Genomic DNA, 15188 nt, shown 5'->3' on the forward strand with positions numbered 1-15188 from the left:
TTGGATCCTGTCACAGAAAAGGGGTCAATTTAGGAAATTGGTGCACCAGTTTTGGTTTTTGGTGAAATGTAAGTTAACCAAGTGGTGTCTTCACCTGGCTGGTTGTTATATGAAATGCAGATGGTCAGTAAGGTTCACAGGTACCTGATATCTTTTTCAGAACTTTGCCAAGAATATTTTTGCAATTCTTCAATCAGTTAAAGCCAGAGAAGAAGGCAGAGCACCTGAGCAAAGACCTGCACCAAACACAGCACCAACGGTAAGGCAGTGTGTGGCTGGACACAAGGGCTGGGACACCAAAAGTGAGAGTACAGTCTCTTCTCACTATTACATACACAATTTGTTTTGGTTTTCTTCCAAAAAATGCATATTTTTGAAGCATAACTTCACAGCTATTCTTTGATTTAAGTTGCATTTATTGGTATTTAAAGAGTTGAATATATTAGTTTAATTAGTTCAATATGCTCTTGTTACTGAGAGATGGATCTGCTAGTGCCAGCTTCTGCATCTATCAAGCATTAGCCACATGCTGCATCTATTTGCAAAAAGTGTATTCCATGAGAGTGCTGCCATTTCAAATGAAATGTTTTGCTGCTTTTCTGACAGATAGGGTAGCAAATGTTTAAGAATCTGGAGCATGACTCATGAGTGGGAACAGCTCGAACCAGCTTTCTTTTGCCTGTGATAAATCAGGACAGACTTAGAGCTGTATTGTTTACTTCTATCCAGGTATTAGACAGGATTTGTTTAGAAGTGCGGTGTTTACTATTGTGTTCTATTAAACCTAATGTATCTTTGAGCATGATGGTAGTCTGCTCTAAAAGCTGTTTAATTGTACTCTGTGTTTTGTTTTTGCTGCTACTGCATTTAACAAAGAACTAAATTTAAATAGTGAGATGAATTCCAACATGTAAATATTTGCTTTGTGTTGAATTTCTTAGATTGTGCATGGCATTATTCAAATGTCCCACTCAGAATACATGTGAATACATAACTAAGCCATCCACAAAAAGGATTGAATTGATATTGAATGTTGCTCTAGATTGGTGCTTTTTAAAAACTTTTTTCCCAGAATGCCTTCTTTTTTCCCTTCAAAATTTGTTTTTATTTATTTTATTTAGCAAAATTTTATCTTAATCTGGCTGACAAGAGAAATTTTGTGTGGCTGGAGCCCTAATCATGAATTGTCAGTTAATGATTTTTTTCCTCACTAATTCTTGAAGTATAATAAATCCCAGTAGAGATTTTAATAATGTAGTTTGTTACTGTTTGTTATTTCAGTTTTGCCTCAGGTTATTCTCTTTGCATTCAGTACTAAACTGTTTCTGTAAGACTGTAAGTGGATATTGAATGGAAACATCAGAAGTTTTCAAATGCATTGAAACTCCTACGAAATGGAACTGGTTTTATACTCCTGAGTAGTTCTAAGTAACTCTTCATGAAATTCAAAAACCATCAAATACTTTTTAGTATGTTTTACAAATGTTTTTTAACCTGTTTTAGGATCCCACTTTACGAAATAAACAACCTATTCCAGCTGCCTACAACAGATATGATCAGGAAAGATTTAAAGGCAAAGAGGGTAAGTTGATGCAATGCCTTTTTCAAAATTAAAAAAAAAAAAATTGAGGACCAAAACTCCCCAGTCACCAAGTTCATGTTAGGGGGTTTTCCCTGCTATTATTTCACAAACCTATGAAAAGACAAAAAAAGAGATGTAATTATGCTGAAAGATAGCTTTCCAAGTAATAAAATCCAGAAGTATTATTTTGTAGAAATTGTTTCTACCTAATTGTTTGGGGAGGGTCTTATGCAATTAATAAAAAAATCACAAGTGCAAGGATAACTGTCAGGTTCATAACATACAATGGATTCCCTCTCCTCAAACCATCACAGTTGCTCTAAAGGTTGCCTTCAGTAATTGCAAGTAAATATTATCTAGTTGTGTCTATTTAAATGAAAAAGCAAACTGGGAACAGCAGTGCAAAACACAAGCACCCTCCTGGAGAGGAGATGGAAACAATCTTCAATATTGAAGAAGTCTCACCACTTTGAAAAGATTGTGAACATTGAACTTGAGTGATGATTTGCCTTTCTAATGCAATTTTTCTCCTGCCCCCATCGCTTTTTTTTAATCTTGTTTTTAGCACAAGTTCAGTTACTTCACTTTCATGTCTTGCTGTGGTTTTATTTTGCAGTCTTTGTTTCTTGTGCTTGGATGGTTTTGTGCTTCTTGCAGAAGGTCATGCAAATTGTGTTACATTTCTGAATTGCTTCTTCCTCTTGTGTGATTCTGAGAATGTGGTGTTGGGGTTTCACTTGGTGCTGAAATGGGATTGACTGGACTGCAGCAATTTTTCCAGTTGAAAGATTGTTTTGTGATGAGGTCATATTCTACCTGCCTAAAAAAAAATAACTCATTGTCACAGTCCATTTTAGAGAGTGTTTTTTGCCTTAACTTTCTGGTTACTTATATTTGGTGTAGTCACACAAAGTTAATTTTGTATTTCAGGTTTCTAGGGATATTTAAAGAAATACATAGGTTAAGAATACCACATTAGCTAAGTGTAGGCTAGTACTGGAAATAAAAATGAGGTGTTGGAAAGAAGGTATTTTAAACATGAGGTTGACTTATCAAAGGTATTGGTACCTCACTTATGGAAGTTACATAGAATTAGTAATTAAAATCTGGATTTCTTAGGAGAGGACCTAGAGATATTTGAGATCTTCTTTGGCTTCAAATTAACTTCAGAAAATAGCAAAGATCTCATTTACTTCTAGGGTATTCTATTGTAAAAATATTACCTTTAAATTGTAATCTACCTGGAACTCTGAGGACAGGTGGTTTTCCTGTCATAATTAGGCATTAATGCACAGATAATGTCATTTGCTTAGAATTGAGTGATGCATGTCACTTACAGCTCTGTCACAAGTGAGCCCATTCCTTATGGGATTTTTAATTTATTTTTTATTAAAAGTCATCAATAAAAATAAAAGGGTTTCTTTTTCATTAAACTGTTTTTTTTACAGTAAGTCGAGTAAGAATTTGGAATTGTACTTGTTTATGGAAAGGTTGCAGTATTGGGACTTTGGGGAAAGAATTTTGAAGGAAAAGAAAGATAATTAAGTTCAGAGAGTAATAACTTGCAGTCTTTATGCCACTGTATCCACCTTTATTTAGTGATGGTGGATAACACCCACGATAAAGTTGAATCCTACAGATTTCTGCCATTCTGAAGGGTTCCCACACCTTGCCCTCTGTGACTACCTGTGTTGGCTACCAACAGTGGAAGGCAGGATGGTGTGGTGCTTCTAACAATGGGCACAGTGGTGGGCTTGGCTAAAAAGTGACACAAAGCCAAAGGACAGTGTCTCTAGGCTTTGTTCTTTGTGTCTCACCTGTTGGCTCTTTCCTCAGAGGTACTGAAATCCTAGCAAGGCTTCACAGTAATCCTCTTCTACTTGCAGCAGGATTGTGGCACACTGCCTATATTCAGTTTTGTATGATACTACAGTATTTCAAGTTTAGGCAGCAAAGAGGTGAACTGTTTTTCTTTGAATATTTGTGGGCTTTAATAGAGTTTTTCCATTAGCTGTCTTGTCCTTAGCATAAGAAATTCAAAGCTTGTAGAGCTAAGAGGGTAAATTTAGGAATTTTAACATGCATTAAGTAAACTGTTGAGTTGCAGCCAAATTTCTCTGCTTCTTGTGGTGGATCATTATTTCTGATGCAATGTATAAGGATGCCTCTCTGGTAGACTAACTTAAAATTTTCCTGCCAGATGGGACAGGCTTTGCTGCTAGAGTGGTTTAACAGTCAGTGTGAGGGGGTGGTGATTGTGCTGTTCTTGAAGAGCAAACACTGAGTTCCAGGTGCATTCAGTGGAACTGCTCAGCAGCCCAGGGACAGGGGACAGGGCTTGGTCACCTTTTGTCCAGGGGGGTCTTGTTCCTGCAGCTTTGGTCAGGCAGGACAGAGAAACCTTTCCTTTGACATCCTTCAAGTTCAGTGAAGCATTAGAATGTTGTTTGCAGTAGGAATTGCACATCTTGGATGTTTCCACATGGAAAGTGGAAGAACACATTGCCTGGCAGTGCACCCATGCTGCCCAGCTGCTCAGATGTTTTGGAGGTGAGGAGGTGAACTGCTTGCAGGCACTTTCCTTGGGTGCTGTTTCTTTGCTGTTGCTTTGGTTTCTGCCACGCTCGCAGTTAGTGATGGTATTTTCTCTTCAACAGTACAGAGCTGCATCCTGTGCTAAACTTCCTCTTTTTACCTTGCTAGTCCTCTTCCTTTCCTTTGTATTACTTGCTTGAGTGGTTTTTTTATAGTATATTAGTGAGCATTTTACAACTGGAGAAATTTTTCCAAACTTGAGTTTGTCGGACTTTCTTGACCAACATAATTTTAAAGTCTTGTTCAGGATTTAAAAATCCTAGGCTCAAAATAAGCTTTAGGAGCTTATTTTGTGTCCTCTCCTGTATGCCTTAATGTTTGATATTTAAACACACATTAGATATACATGTTTTGGTGCTCTTCTGCTTTTAGGTAGATACAACTAGATAATATTCAGATGCTATTCTGTCTTTTTTCCCATTTTCTTGGGTGGCTTTACCTCAGAAGATTTTTTCACATGCTTGTTTGCTCTGTAATTTCCAAATGTGCAGGAAATGGGATGGCAGTCTTGCAGATGTAACATTTTTGTGACCCACATCTCTCAGTATGGATGGCCAAGTCAAATTTGCCTGTGCTGCTCCAAGGTTAGGTCTTTAAGGCTTATTCCAGGAGTGTTCCTGTTGTTCTCCAAGTTTCAACATAGTGGCAGCCAATTGTTATTAATCCCCCCCAAAACAAAACAAAAAACCCCCAAAACCTCCAGCCATCTTCAGCCCTGTTTAGGGTAAATCAGAGAGTCTTGCTGTGTGATTTCAGCCCATAATGGTGCAAAGAATATTCCTGACTGTGTTCAAATGTTTCCTTCAGGCAAGTTTGCTGTTGACTTCATGCTGTTGTCATCTTATATTTTATTTATAACTTTACTGGATGTTCAGACACAGCTGCCATTTTCCAGAATTTTGTCAGTCCTAAGTGCTAAGCCCAGGGAACAGAGGACTGTGAAGTTATTATATTTGAGGTGATTCTGGACCAGAACATTTTGTTTCTCTCTCATCTACGTTGTTAAGAAAGTTTCTTTATAAGGCATTTCTCATTCTAAGTTATTTTATTTTAAATAGTGCGATATCCTTTTACACAGGGAGAGTAGAATTGGTAGCAGGAGATAAAAGGTTCTGAAGTTTTACTGGTCAGACTTAGTTTGACTGATTAAACTTTCATTTATTGCATTCACTTGAAGATTCATATGATTGTTATTTTTCCCTAACAGAGAGTATGTACAAGAGATGCACGTTTGGAAAAAGAATGTGATCTATCTGTATTTTCTGGCTTGGTATGGCCAACTAGTTTAAAAACTTTACACTTTTAGCACTGCACATTCACTTCTGTGCTGGAAAATACACATAAATTGCTGTGAAAAACTTAAGATGTTGTTGTTAATTACTGGTAAGATTATTACAGAGTTGTTATATATGAACTGTACAGAGAATTTGTAAAGTAATCAGTGTAACTTGGAAATTTAGGTGTGAAACTTACTTGTTAGGATGGAGTACCGTAAGGGAGTGCTCAGTAAACTCATGCAGAGTGACATTTGGTGTCAGGGCTGAAATTACTGGGGCTGTGAAGTGGGGTAGTGAATCATTTCCAGGCAGTATGCAGAGTGTTGCTATCTGGGGCTTGAAGAATATACAGCTGAAAAAAGAAGTGGTTATTCAGTCTTATTCATCCACAGTTCAAACCAAGGCTTTAACTTGAGCTCTTCAGTGTCTGAGACATGCTGCTTTGTTCTGTTTTTATTTCCCTTGACTTCCTTCCAGAAATTCAGGTCTTTTTCCAGAAATTGAGTCTTTTTCAAGCTTTTATTCTTTGGGTAATGTATCAGAGCTCGTTTGTAGCTGGATTGAATAACTGGAGCTGCAGAAGGTGCAGAATCAAAGTGCAGGGTGACCTAGATGGATGTGGAGCAGTGGCTTTAAGCAAATGCAAGGCACCCTGAGCATTAATATTATGTGCAAGGAAACAGAACATGCACCCAAATGCTCAATCAGAATATCATCAGTCCAAAAAGCTGATGCATTAGGGTGCCTATGTTCATTTCTAGCTCTCATTACTTTATATAAGAAAAGGCACTCAGATTGATGCATGGGGATGCTAGAAAGGTACCTTGTGATGAACTACACTGGAAATGTTTAGGGTTCTTTTACCAGTCTTGGGGTCATGGAACTGAGAAACTGTGACCATAATACATGCAATGACTGAAAAAGAAAAAACCTGTGGTGATAGGTTATGTTTTTAAGGCATTAGAGTTGTTTATTCAGTTGTAGTTATTGTGTTTACATCTCAAGATGTAGTTTTAAGGCATGTGTTGATGTTGGTGTTTTTAACAATGCATATATTTCTAAAATTGATTCTATTTGGCAAACAAAAGGTTGCATTACAGTTTTTCATGACAAAATTATTGTTGGGTTTTGCTTGCTTTCTTTAGTCCTTAGTGTTAGACCTGTGCTTGAAGCATTTAATAGGGACTGCTGTATGCCTAAAGGAAATGTGAGTCATAACTTGGTAGTAATTATATTGAAAATTCCCAGTGTATACAAGACCCTCAATAAGTTTTTTAATAGTTGTTCTGAATCTAATTCCAAGCTTAAAAACAAGGGTCCAAAGTCTTACCATCATGCACCTTTATTTATGAGGCTCTTTTTTCTTAAATACCCTTTTCTTAGTCAATGGTTTATCATTTTAACTGCTTCTATTACCACAGTGGAGCTGGGATTTTGAAGCTGGAGTTATAAACGAATTCTTGGCCAAGTATTACCATGTCAGCTTGCTGCTGGTGCATGACTCAGCAGCACAGGTTGGAGCTGCTTTGGGAGGCAGAGGAGAAGCTTTTGTGTTCCTGGAGGGTGTGGCCCAGCCTTTGTGCTGATCAGTGCTGGGGGCATGGCCCGGGGTCTCTCTTCTGCTCCTCTTCACCATGGCCCTGGTTCCTCTTGTATGCCAGGTCTGCTTTTGAGCAGCTGTATTAGGCTCAGAGCCTGGCCTTGGAGAAGAGCCTGCTCCTTGAATATCTTTTACAGCATTTAGCTGGCTGTGACACCCTCAGCAATTTTTGAAGTGGGAATAAAGCTGGAAGTGTGGAGTCCCTGACCTGCAAACATTTGTTTCCTGCTTTGCCCAGGCTGTGCACAGTGAGTGGAGCTGAGGGTGCTGCTGGATGTGCCCAAGTGTACAAACTCCTGAGACTTGACAAAATGGTACAGACATGCAAGGGGCAGGGCTCATGCTTCTGGCACTGTTTATTTCTGTAAGAGAAGTGATTGGCTGACAGGTACAATACCACATGGTGTGTGTGAGAGCATGGAATCAATCAAGCTGTGTTCTGACAAATGTGTCACTGCTGTTCCTGCTTCAGGGGGGCTGCTATCCCCCTCTGGAAGCTGGAGGTGCTGAACTCTACTTCTCCAGTTGCTGGAGAGTTTGAGGCAGGAAGCTGGGGAGCTGGTGGGCACTTTGGGATGTGGTTTCTCCTATGGTCCCACCCTACTGCAGGCAGCAGAGCATGGGCCCTGCAGCAGCTCTGGTAGAGGCTGCAGTGACTGTTTGCAGGAATGTGGGTGGGTACCTACACTGACCATAAAACATGTCTCATATTTGAATTAGTGCACAAAGCTACTATGCCAGTATTTGCTAATTATCAGAACTGTTTTATTTGCTACCTGAGTAGCTTCTGAATAGTACTGTGGCCCCTGTGTATCTGCTGGGAACATTGATCAAGCAGGAAACTGGGGTTTGCTGGAGGCAACAAGTGGCTCTTCATCCAAGGTACTGACTTCTGCTAGAAAGAAGGGTCAGGACAAGGCTGGGAGCAGGAAGCTGATGAGTGCCAGAGCTGTGGTTTGTGGCTCCCGTGGCTCATTAAATGAACCAGGACAGATTTTATGAGAGACTTGAGAAGACTTTTGCAAAAGATGAAACCAGTGGCAGTTGAGCAGAGATTGGTTCCCTGCTAGGTGCCTCTCTCCCCTTTGATTTACTTTCTAACTGTGCTGCTGGCTCTGTGGGCCTTTGTTCCTTTGCAATGCTGATGGAGACAGGGAACAAACATGGAGAGATAATTACAAAGTCAGGATTTGTTCTGAGAGGAAAGAAGCCACAGCAGGCCAGGCACAACAGAGGATGGTGCTATGCTGCTCTTGCTATGGGGTGTCTGTGTTCTTTGGAAAGAATATCTAACTAAAATAGTTGGAAATGCTCTGTGTGACAGGCATGAGGAACCCATAATAGGTTAGTCTGGAAAGGACAAAGGTTCTTCTGCTGGTGCTGTTCTGAAATTCACAAACAACTGTCAGCCTAGATGAGGCACCTCTGATTTACATCTCTACAAGTCAGCAAAAACATCCCTTCAATTTAGGGAGTTCTACCAAGTATTCTACAAGGCTCCAGGCACCACCTGAAATATTAACGTGCTCCCTGCCCTGCAGCAGTGACCTGTATAGTCACAGAGCAACCTGTTCTCCCTGAAGTGTTTGTGCAGTCACCTTTTGACCATTCAAGTTTAGAGGTGTGACCTCTGAGCTAAGACTCAAGGCATAGTTATAGCTTGGGGTTGAGGGGAAAGGTGGGAAGGCCTATCAGTTTATATAGGGAGACAGTATCAATTTTTATAGGGAGGCTAGGCTGCTTTCTGGGTTTTTTTTAATTTGTTTGGTTTTTTTTTGGTTTTTTTTTTTTAGTAGAAAGGACTGTATTCATGTGTGTCTGTGCCTCCATTTTACTTTCTCAGAATTATGTCTATAGTTCAGAAATGTTAATCTGGCAGAAAGGGAGGGGTGGCCTTGAGAAGTGAAGCTGAAGAACAGCTGGAACTAAGGAGACTGTAAAACAAACATGGTCAGTGACATGGGGCATCTTGGCTTGGTAGTGGGTGGCAGGTCTGGCATGATTGAGGGGGAAAAGGTGCAAGCCCAAACTGTTCAGTAAGTAGATAGCTGTCTTTGTGGTGAGAGGAGTATGAGAAGTTCCAAACTCTGGAGTATCTTTTTATAGGCACTGGAGAGTTCTTAAATCTGGGAAATTTTTTGGCCTCGTTTCCTTTGAGTGCCTGATGATCTTCATCTAAGGAAGAAAGGATGAGCAAGCCACAGATGCTTCCCACATCATGTGAATGGTTTTCAAGGTTGTCTGGGTTTCAGTTTAAGTTAATTTACTCGTGATGAGAGCAAGAAGCTCTAATGGATTTGAAAATTCAATATTTCTCTTGGACTTTTTTTAAATTCGGGTAGGAGCCATGCTTGGTTCTGCCTTATTTCTTTGTCTATCCTGATTTTGGGCTGGTGCACAAAATGAAGGGGGTGTAAGAAATGACAAAAACATACCAGTTCCAAGTAGCTGTTTCTGCACAGTATCAGTTACCTTTACCCAATTCTACTTGATATAGCCCAGAATTGCTTAGATACAGACAAATGCTTGTTTATCATGGTTTGAGTGGTGATTATTATGCCAATTTAGGTAGAAATTTTTGGATGGTTGTGTGATGGGATCAGTTGATGGTAAATGCATGAGGCTAGGGAATTCACAAAATGAAAAAGGTTTTTTTGTGAGTCCTGTTGGCCCTGTTCAGGAGCTTACTTTGATCTTAAATTGCTGAGAACAGTGGGACAGGGAAGGAGTCTTCAAAAGTAAATAGGCTGCTGACAGCAGGTTTAGTCACTGGGAGTTGCAGGCTTCTGGCACTTAGCATAAATTCAATCTAATTAAACTAATTACAAAAACCCGCCCCAAGAATGCCCCTTTTTATAATCTTTAGTCTGGTATTGTGCATTTTATGTAGATTCTGTCCTCTGTATCATATGAGAATGACAGTGTTACTCTTCAGCACTCCAGAAGTCAATTTATCAAGCTAAAATGGCCACACTTTTATAGTTGGCATGTAAATTGGTTTCTTAGGTATATTTTTCCATTAATACAGGTTGAATATGTTGCATTATAATGTATTCTGGGAATATGAATGGGGCTTCTCAATCTTGTAGTGAGGAGAATTTCTGAGACCCACATGCAAGTTGTAACATATTCTCACAAAGATTTAGGTTTATATCCTTTGTCTGAAGGGCTTCCAATTACTTCATGCCACAGGAAAAGTATTATTTAGAAGCTACTCAGGTAGCAAATAAAACAGTTGTGATAAGTAGAAAATAATGACCTAGTAGCTTTCTGTACTAATTCAAGTATAAGACATGTTAAATGGTTAGAGAAAGCAGCAACATCAAACTGCCCTCTGTCTAAAGAAAGCAGATTTCCTAGTGACTACCCAGTACTGGGTACAGAACCTAAAGCACCACCTGAGGAAGATGTTCTTTGACAGAAGAACTCCAGAGAGATTCAGGGATGTCCATTTAGACAAGACACTGCTGTGCTCACAAGGATTTACAGAAGTTTCTTTCTCTTGGCAGAAACGGAAGGCTTCAAGATTGACACCATGGGCACCTACCACGGCATGACTCTGAAGTCTGTGACGGTGAGTGACAACTCTTGGCTCAAATATGTTTTATGGACAAGATTGTAAACATAGATACAGTATATGTTTGGAGATAGAGCCAGCTTCTCCTTCTGGCCTAAGCTCTAGGAGGTCGCTTAGATTGAGTAACAATTGCTGAAAGCTCTTGTCTATGAAAAGCCAAAATGTGTTTTGTTTGATCTGCATGTTCTAGAGGTCTGTGCCCCAGGGATTTGTTTGTCTGCAGTAAAAAGGTGTGCAGGGAAGGCTTCTTGAGGTGCAGCCTTTTTCTGTTATACTTAACATACCCAGGTTTTTGCTGACCTTAGGTGTGTCTGGAAAGGGACATGAGTGATAAAACTATACTCAGAAAACTGAAGTAATGAACCCAGGTTTTAGAGTATTGCTCTGTTTCCCACTCTGCGTTTGATAAAATAAATTTTTTGGTGGTGGAAGATTTAGACCTCAGCACTACTGTTAAAGCTTTCTAGCCTGGTGAGATGGACTTGTATTGTATGGTTGTACAGTGCTGTCAGTGGGAGCTGAAGCACTCACAGATGAGAAAGAGAGACCCTCAAACAGATTGCCTTTTCTTTCTTGGGCCAATGTTTGTCTGCTTTTGTGCAAGTGGGTTGAATGCTCTCAGATAAATGCTATTTTGATCTGCTGGTAAGTATGACAAATGCTAGAAAGCTGCGCCCTCGTTAAGGTTTTTGCCAGCTGCATACCTATGGAAATGTGATGAATAGACAACACTAAACACTCTCCTAAACCCATGCACTACTTCCAGTTTGCCCTTCTCATAAAATAGGATCTTAAGTAGAAATTTCTGAAAAATATTCAAAGGTTTTTTTGTTTGATAAAAGTCCTTTCCCAAATTTTTTATTCCCAACTCCTCGTGACTTAGGATACTGTAAAAGAAAATGGAAGGGAATATTTAATGAAAGAATCTATTTAGCAGTAAATAGTGTAATTTTTAGAGAGTTCAGAAATTGATTGGATGAAGAAAAAAGATAACCTGTCATGTCTGAAGATTTGTTCTTGAACTTTGCATGAATTTTGGGTTGCTTTATGAGAAACCAAAGTGTTGTTATAGCAAACCCAGGTTTTTATGGGATATCATACCTGCCTCAAGGGGTAGGGATTTGAAATGGGTTAATAAATGGGTTCTGTTTAAATTGCTCTGTGGGGAGGAAAAAGAAAGAGGAAAGAGAAAAGCAAGATTATAGTCAAGAAGAAATGTCGAAATGTTTTAAGCTTATAAGTGTAAAATCTGTAAAAGTGAAGGGATGCACATTAACTCTAAATATTACATAGTTTTTTAAGATCATAAAATAAGTAAGGTTTTTTATTCTAGGAATTCTACCTCATAGATTGAGCATACTGCCTAGGGTTTTGAGGTTGTTAAACTGTCCTTGTTGGTTTCTTCCATTTAGGGAGAAAATATAATAGATATTAAATTACAAGTAAACCTTTTTTAACATAAACCAGAATTTTTTGAAATAACTGTTTAAGAGTGCATGACTGCACATAAAGCATCATCTGGTGTCATGAGAAATATTAAAACCCCATCTGTTACTTGGCTTTTGTCTAAGAAAGAACTGGTGAGGGATTTTTGGAGACTTATTTTCCAGACTATTAAAAAGGTGCCCTCAATATTTAGCTCATTCATAAATTGCAGTGACATTCTGGCTTTGTGTTTCAGATGGGGGAGAAATAAATCTGTTAAATATGTTCATCCGTTTTGTCTAAACTTTGTCATAGTGATGGACCACTCAGTTCAAACCTTGAATGTCAGATCATATTTTTGTGGAGAATAGTTAATCTCCTGCCATGAAACTATGGAACTATGAAACTTGGCAAGTTTCATATTTTGCTTTTACTCAAGGTTTTTTATGGTTAGTTTATCTTTTTTTATGCTAGACAAAATTAGGGAGGAAATGGGAAAGTAATTACTTCCCCATGGTGTTTAATGAGAAAGTACGTTATACTCATTGGCTAAATCACAGCAATATGGGGGATAGGATTGGAATTCATTCACCTGCATGATCTCATTGCTGTCTTCATAGTATTGGTATAATTCCTGTAGGAACTCATCAAACATTTCAAAGGAATTTAGAGTTCTAGGTAGCTCTTGATTAGAGGCTCACTTCAAACCTCTGATATCCAGATGGATGCTCATGCTTGAAAGCTTCTTTTTTATGCCATTGTTCTCCATGACATGATGGCTCCTCCATTTTTCCTGTGGTGTTTGCTTCCATTAATGTATTTCTGGAGTGTGGTCAGATTCCCTAAAACTTAGAGTTCTTAACTCCAGTGTGAAGTGATCCACTGTTTGGAGTTGCCCACCTGTAAAGTTTGTAAAAGGTTTTTTTGTTTTGTGTTACATTCCTTACACTGGCACTCTGCCTTGCTGTAACTCTTTGTAAATGATTTTAATGAAATGTGCAAAACTTATGTTTGTGTTTGTTCTTGCTGAAATGTGAGCTGTCCTAGATGCTTGTTCTTTTTAACAGCAAAACAAAAACTTCTTCATCTCGACTGCTTTCTTTTCATCAGTGATGTTGGAAACTTTCTTAGCTTTCAGAATTTGTGCCAGAGCAGATGGTGAATGGTGGGCTTTTTCTGAAGTCATGTCAGCTAAAATAACTTGTGCTGCTGGCAGTTCTTCCCTGTAACAGGGCTTTTGCTTGATTGGCACACTACCTCTTAGGAAGAACTGACTTATTTATTGAATTTTTATTGTGAAGGCATGATCTCATTATGCTGGACCTGGAATTGTTTATAGCAAGGCATTTTCCTCCGAAAGATTTTTAAAAATATTTTTTTCCTTATTTTAATACCTGTGGCACCTTCTGTTTGCCTGGATTGATGATGTTTTGGAAAATTAGTAAATAAGCTAGTGGTGGTGGCTCTTGCTGCTGGCTCCCCAGCAGTTCAGGTAGCAAACTGTTCAGCATGACTTTGCAAAACCTGCAGCTCTCCCTGCAGGCTTCACTTCCAAGCATAATCCCCTGTGCAGCAGAACAACTTCTGGTTTTTATCCAGGAAAGTTTGGTGTTTGAGGTGGATCAATCTTTGGAAGAGAAGTATGTTTGTATTTCTGTACCACACAGTGTGAGGTGATGCTTAAGCTGATGTTCTGAAGATTCTTTGTTACTTGTGTAAATTTGACATATTTGGGGCTTTAGCCTCCTACTTTTCTAAAGGTTAATGTTAGCTTGGAGGCAGGTGTCATCTGGTGGAAGCCTCGAAGGTGGCTCTCACCTTTTACATACAATGACATGGAATTTTGGACTATTCATTTCTGTAACTAGGATATGTGAAGCATTTAACTGTTAGTGTAGCTCAAGATGTAAAGATCAGAATAGACCAGTTAGCTGCACCTAGGGCAGGATAGGAAGCAGTTGCTTGTTCTGTGAGCACCTGATAAAGCTAAATTCTTCCAAGCTGAGGGCATCCTTTGTATTGACTGTGTGCACTTGCAAATAATAATTGTCTATCCATTACAATTATAGCCACGGTGATGCTGGTTTCACTCATCTTTGTGCTTTTATCCTTGAGTTCTCATGGCTTTAATATGAAAGAAAGACATAGCATGAAAGGCTGTGGAGTTGTGTGGGGTGATTTCCTCTCAGTTCTGAGTGCCCTGGCTGGTCAGGAGCTGTGATTCAGGATTCAGCTGAAACTTGTGTTCAAGTGAACAAGAACTGCACAGCACTACAATGGGCCCTTGTAGAAGTTACTTTGTTTGCTGGAAAAATTCCTGTTTTCAACTTGGGGTTTCCTTAAGCATTCAGGGCTGCTGAAGCTTGGGAGCTTCCTTTGTCTTTGGTTTTTGCTGCTAGCAATGGATTGTGTCATTGATCATCTGCACTCCTGAGCAGCCAGTGCTACTGTTGGCATCTTCCCCTTCTGTTCAGTGAACAGGCAGGTGCAAGAGCTCCTGTAGGACTGAGCTGGTGGCCTTCCCAGAGAGTCTGGAGCTCCACCCGGATGATCAGTATAGTTAGTGAGGCACTTCACTTATAACAAACTCAAATGCAAATTTTTGTGGGATATTCAAACTTTGTAAGTAAGAAATTCTGTGTAAATTTTCAGTGCTTCTGAGTTGAGGTTTTTTTTTTTCCTCCAAACTGACAAAAGTAAGATCCTTCTTACCATTGTACACTGCCAGGCTTTACAGCAAAATCTGGGTAAAAGTGCTCTGAATAAACACATGAGAGTATCAATAATTAAAGTAAATGCACTACATTTCAGTTACAACAAATACATTTCATAATCCTAGCAGAAACCAAGTAATTAAATAGGAGTTCCTATGTAAACCACAGTACAAGCATGTCTAATTTCAGAAGAACTGGAGACTTGTTCAGCACCCTTAAGGTCAACAGCATTTTCCAGTCAGTATCAGATTTGGGGAATTAATTAATCAAAGGGTTTTACTGTTATTGCCCTCAAAATCTTTTGAGCTGGGTACAACCTCTGTAGTTTTTTTAACTGAGAGGTTGTTTAACCACCTCTGGTGTATCTTCAAAGGAATAGTGTGTGGTATAAACAAATGGAATGACTAAATTATGGCAC

General features: G+C 39.1%; 1 protein-coding gene across 1 annotated transcript in view; it reads left to right on the plus strand.

Moving 5' to 3' along the window:
* The window catches only part of CDC73 (cell division cycle 73), a 101564-nt gene that overhangs the window by 19848 nt on the left and 66528 nt on the right, over positions 1-15188 (plus strand). Inside the window, exons 8-10 of the mRNA XM_036387401.2 lie at positions 161-259; positions 1504-1582; positions 10564-10628. Coding sequence (XP_036243294.1) covers positions 161-259; positions 1504-1582; positions 10564-10628 — 243 coding nt within the window. The remainder of the gene's footprint in view (positions 1-160; positions 260-1503; positions 1583-10563; positions 10629-15188) is intronic.

Source organism: Molothrus ater, chromosome 9, assembly GCF_012460135.2.
Source record: "Molothrus ater isolate BHLD 08-10-18 breed brown headed cowbird chromosome 9, BPBGC_Mater_1.1, whole genome shotgun sequence".
Lineage (NCBI taxonomy): Eukaryota > Metazoa > Chordata > Aves > Passeriformes > Icteridae > Molothrus > Molothrus ater.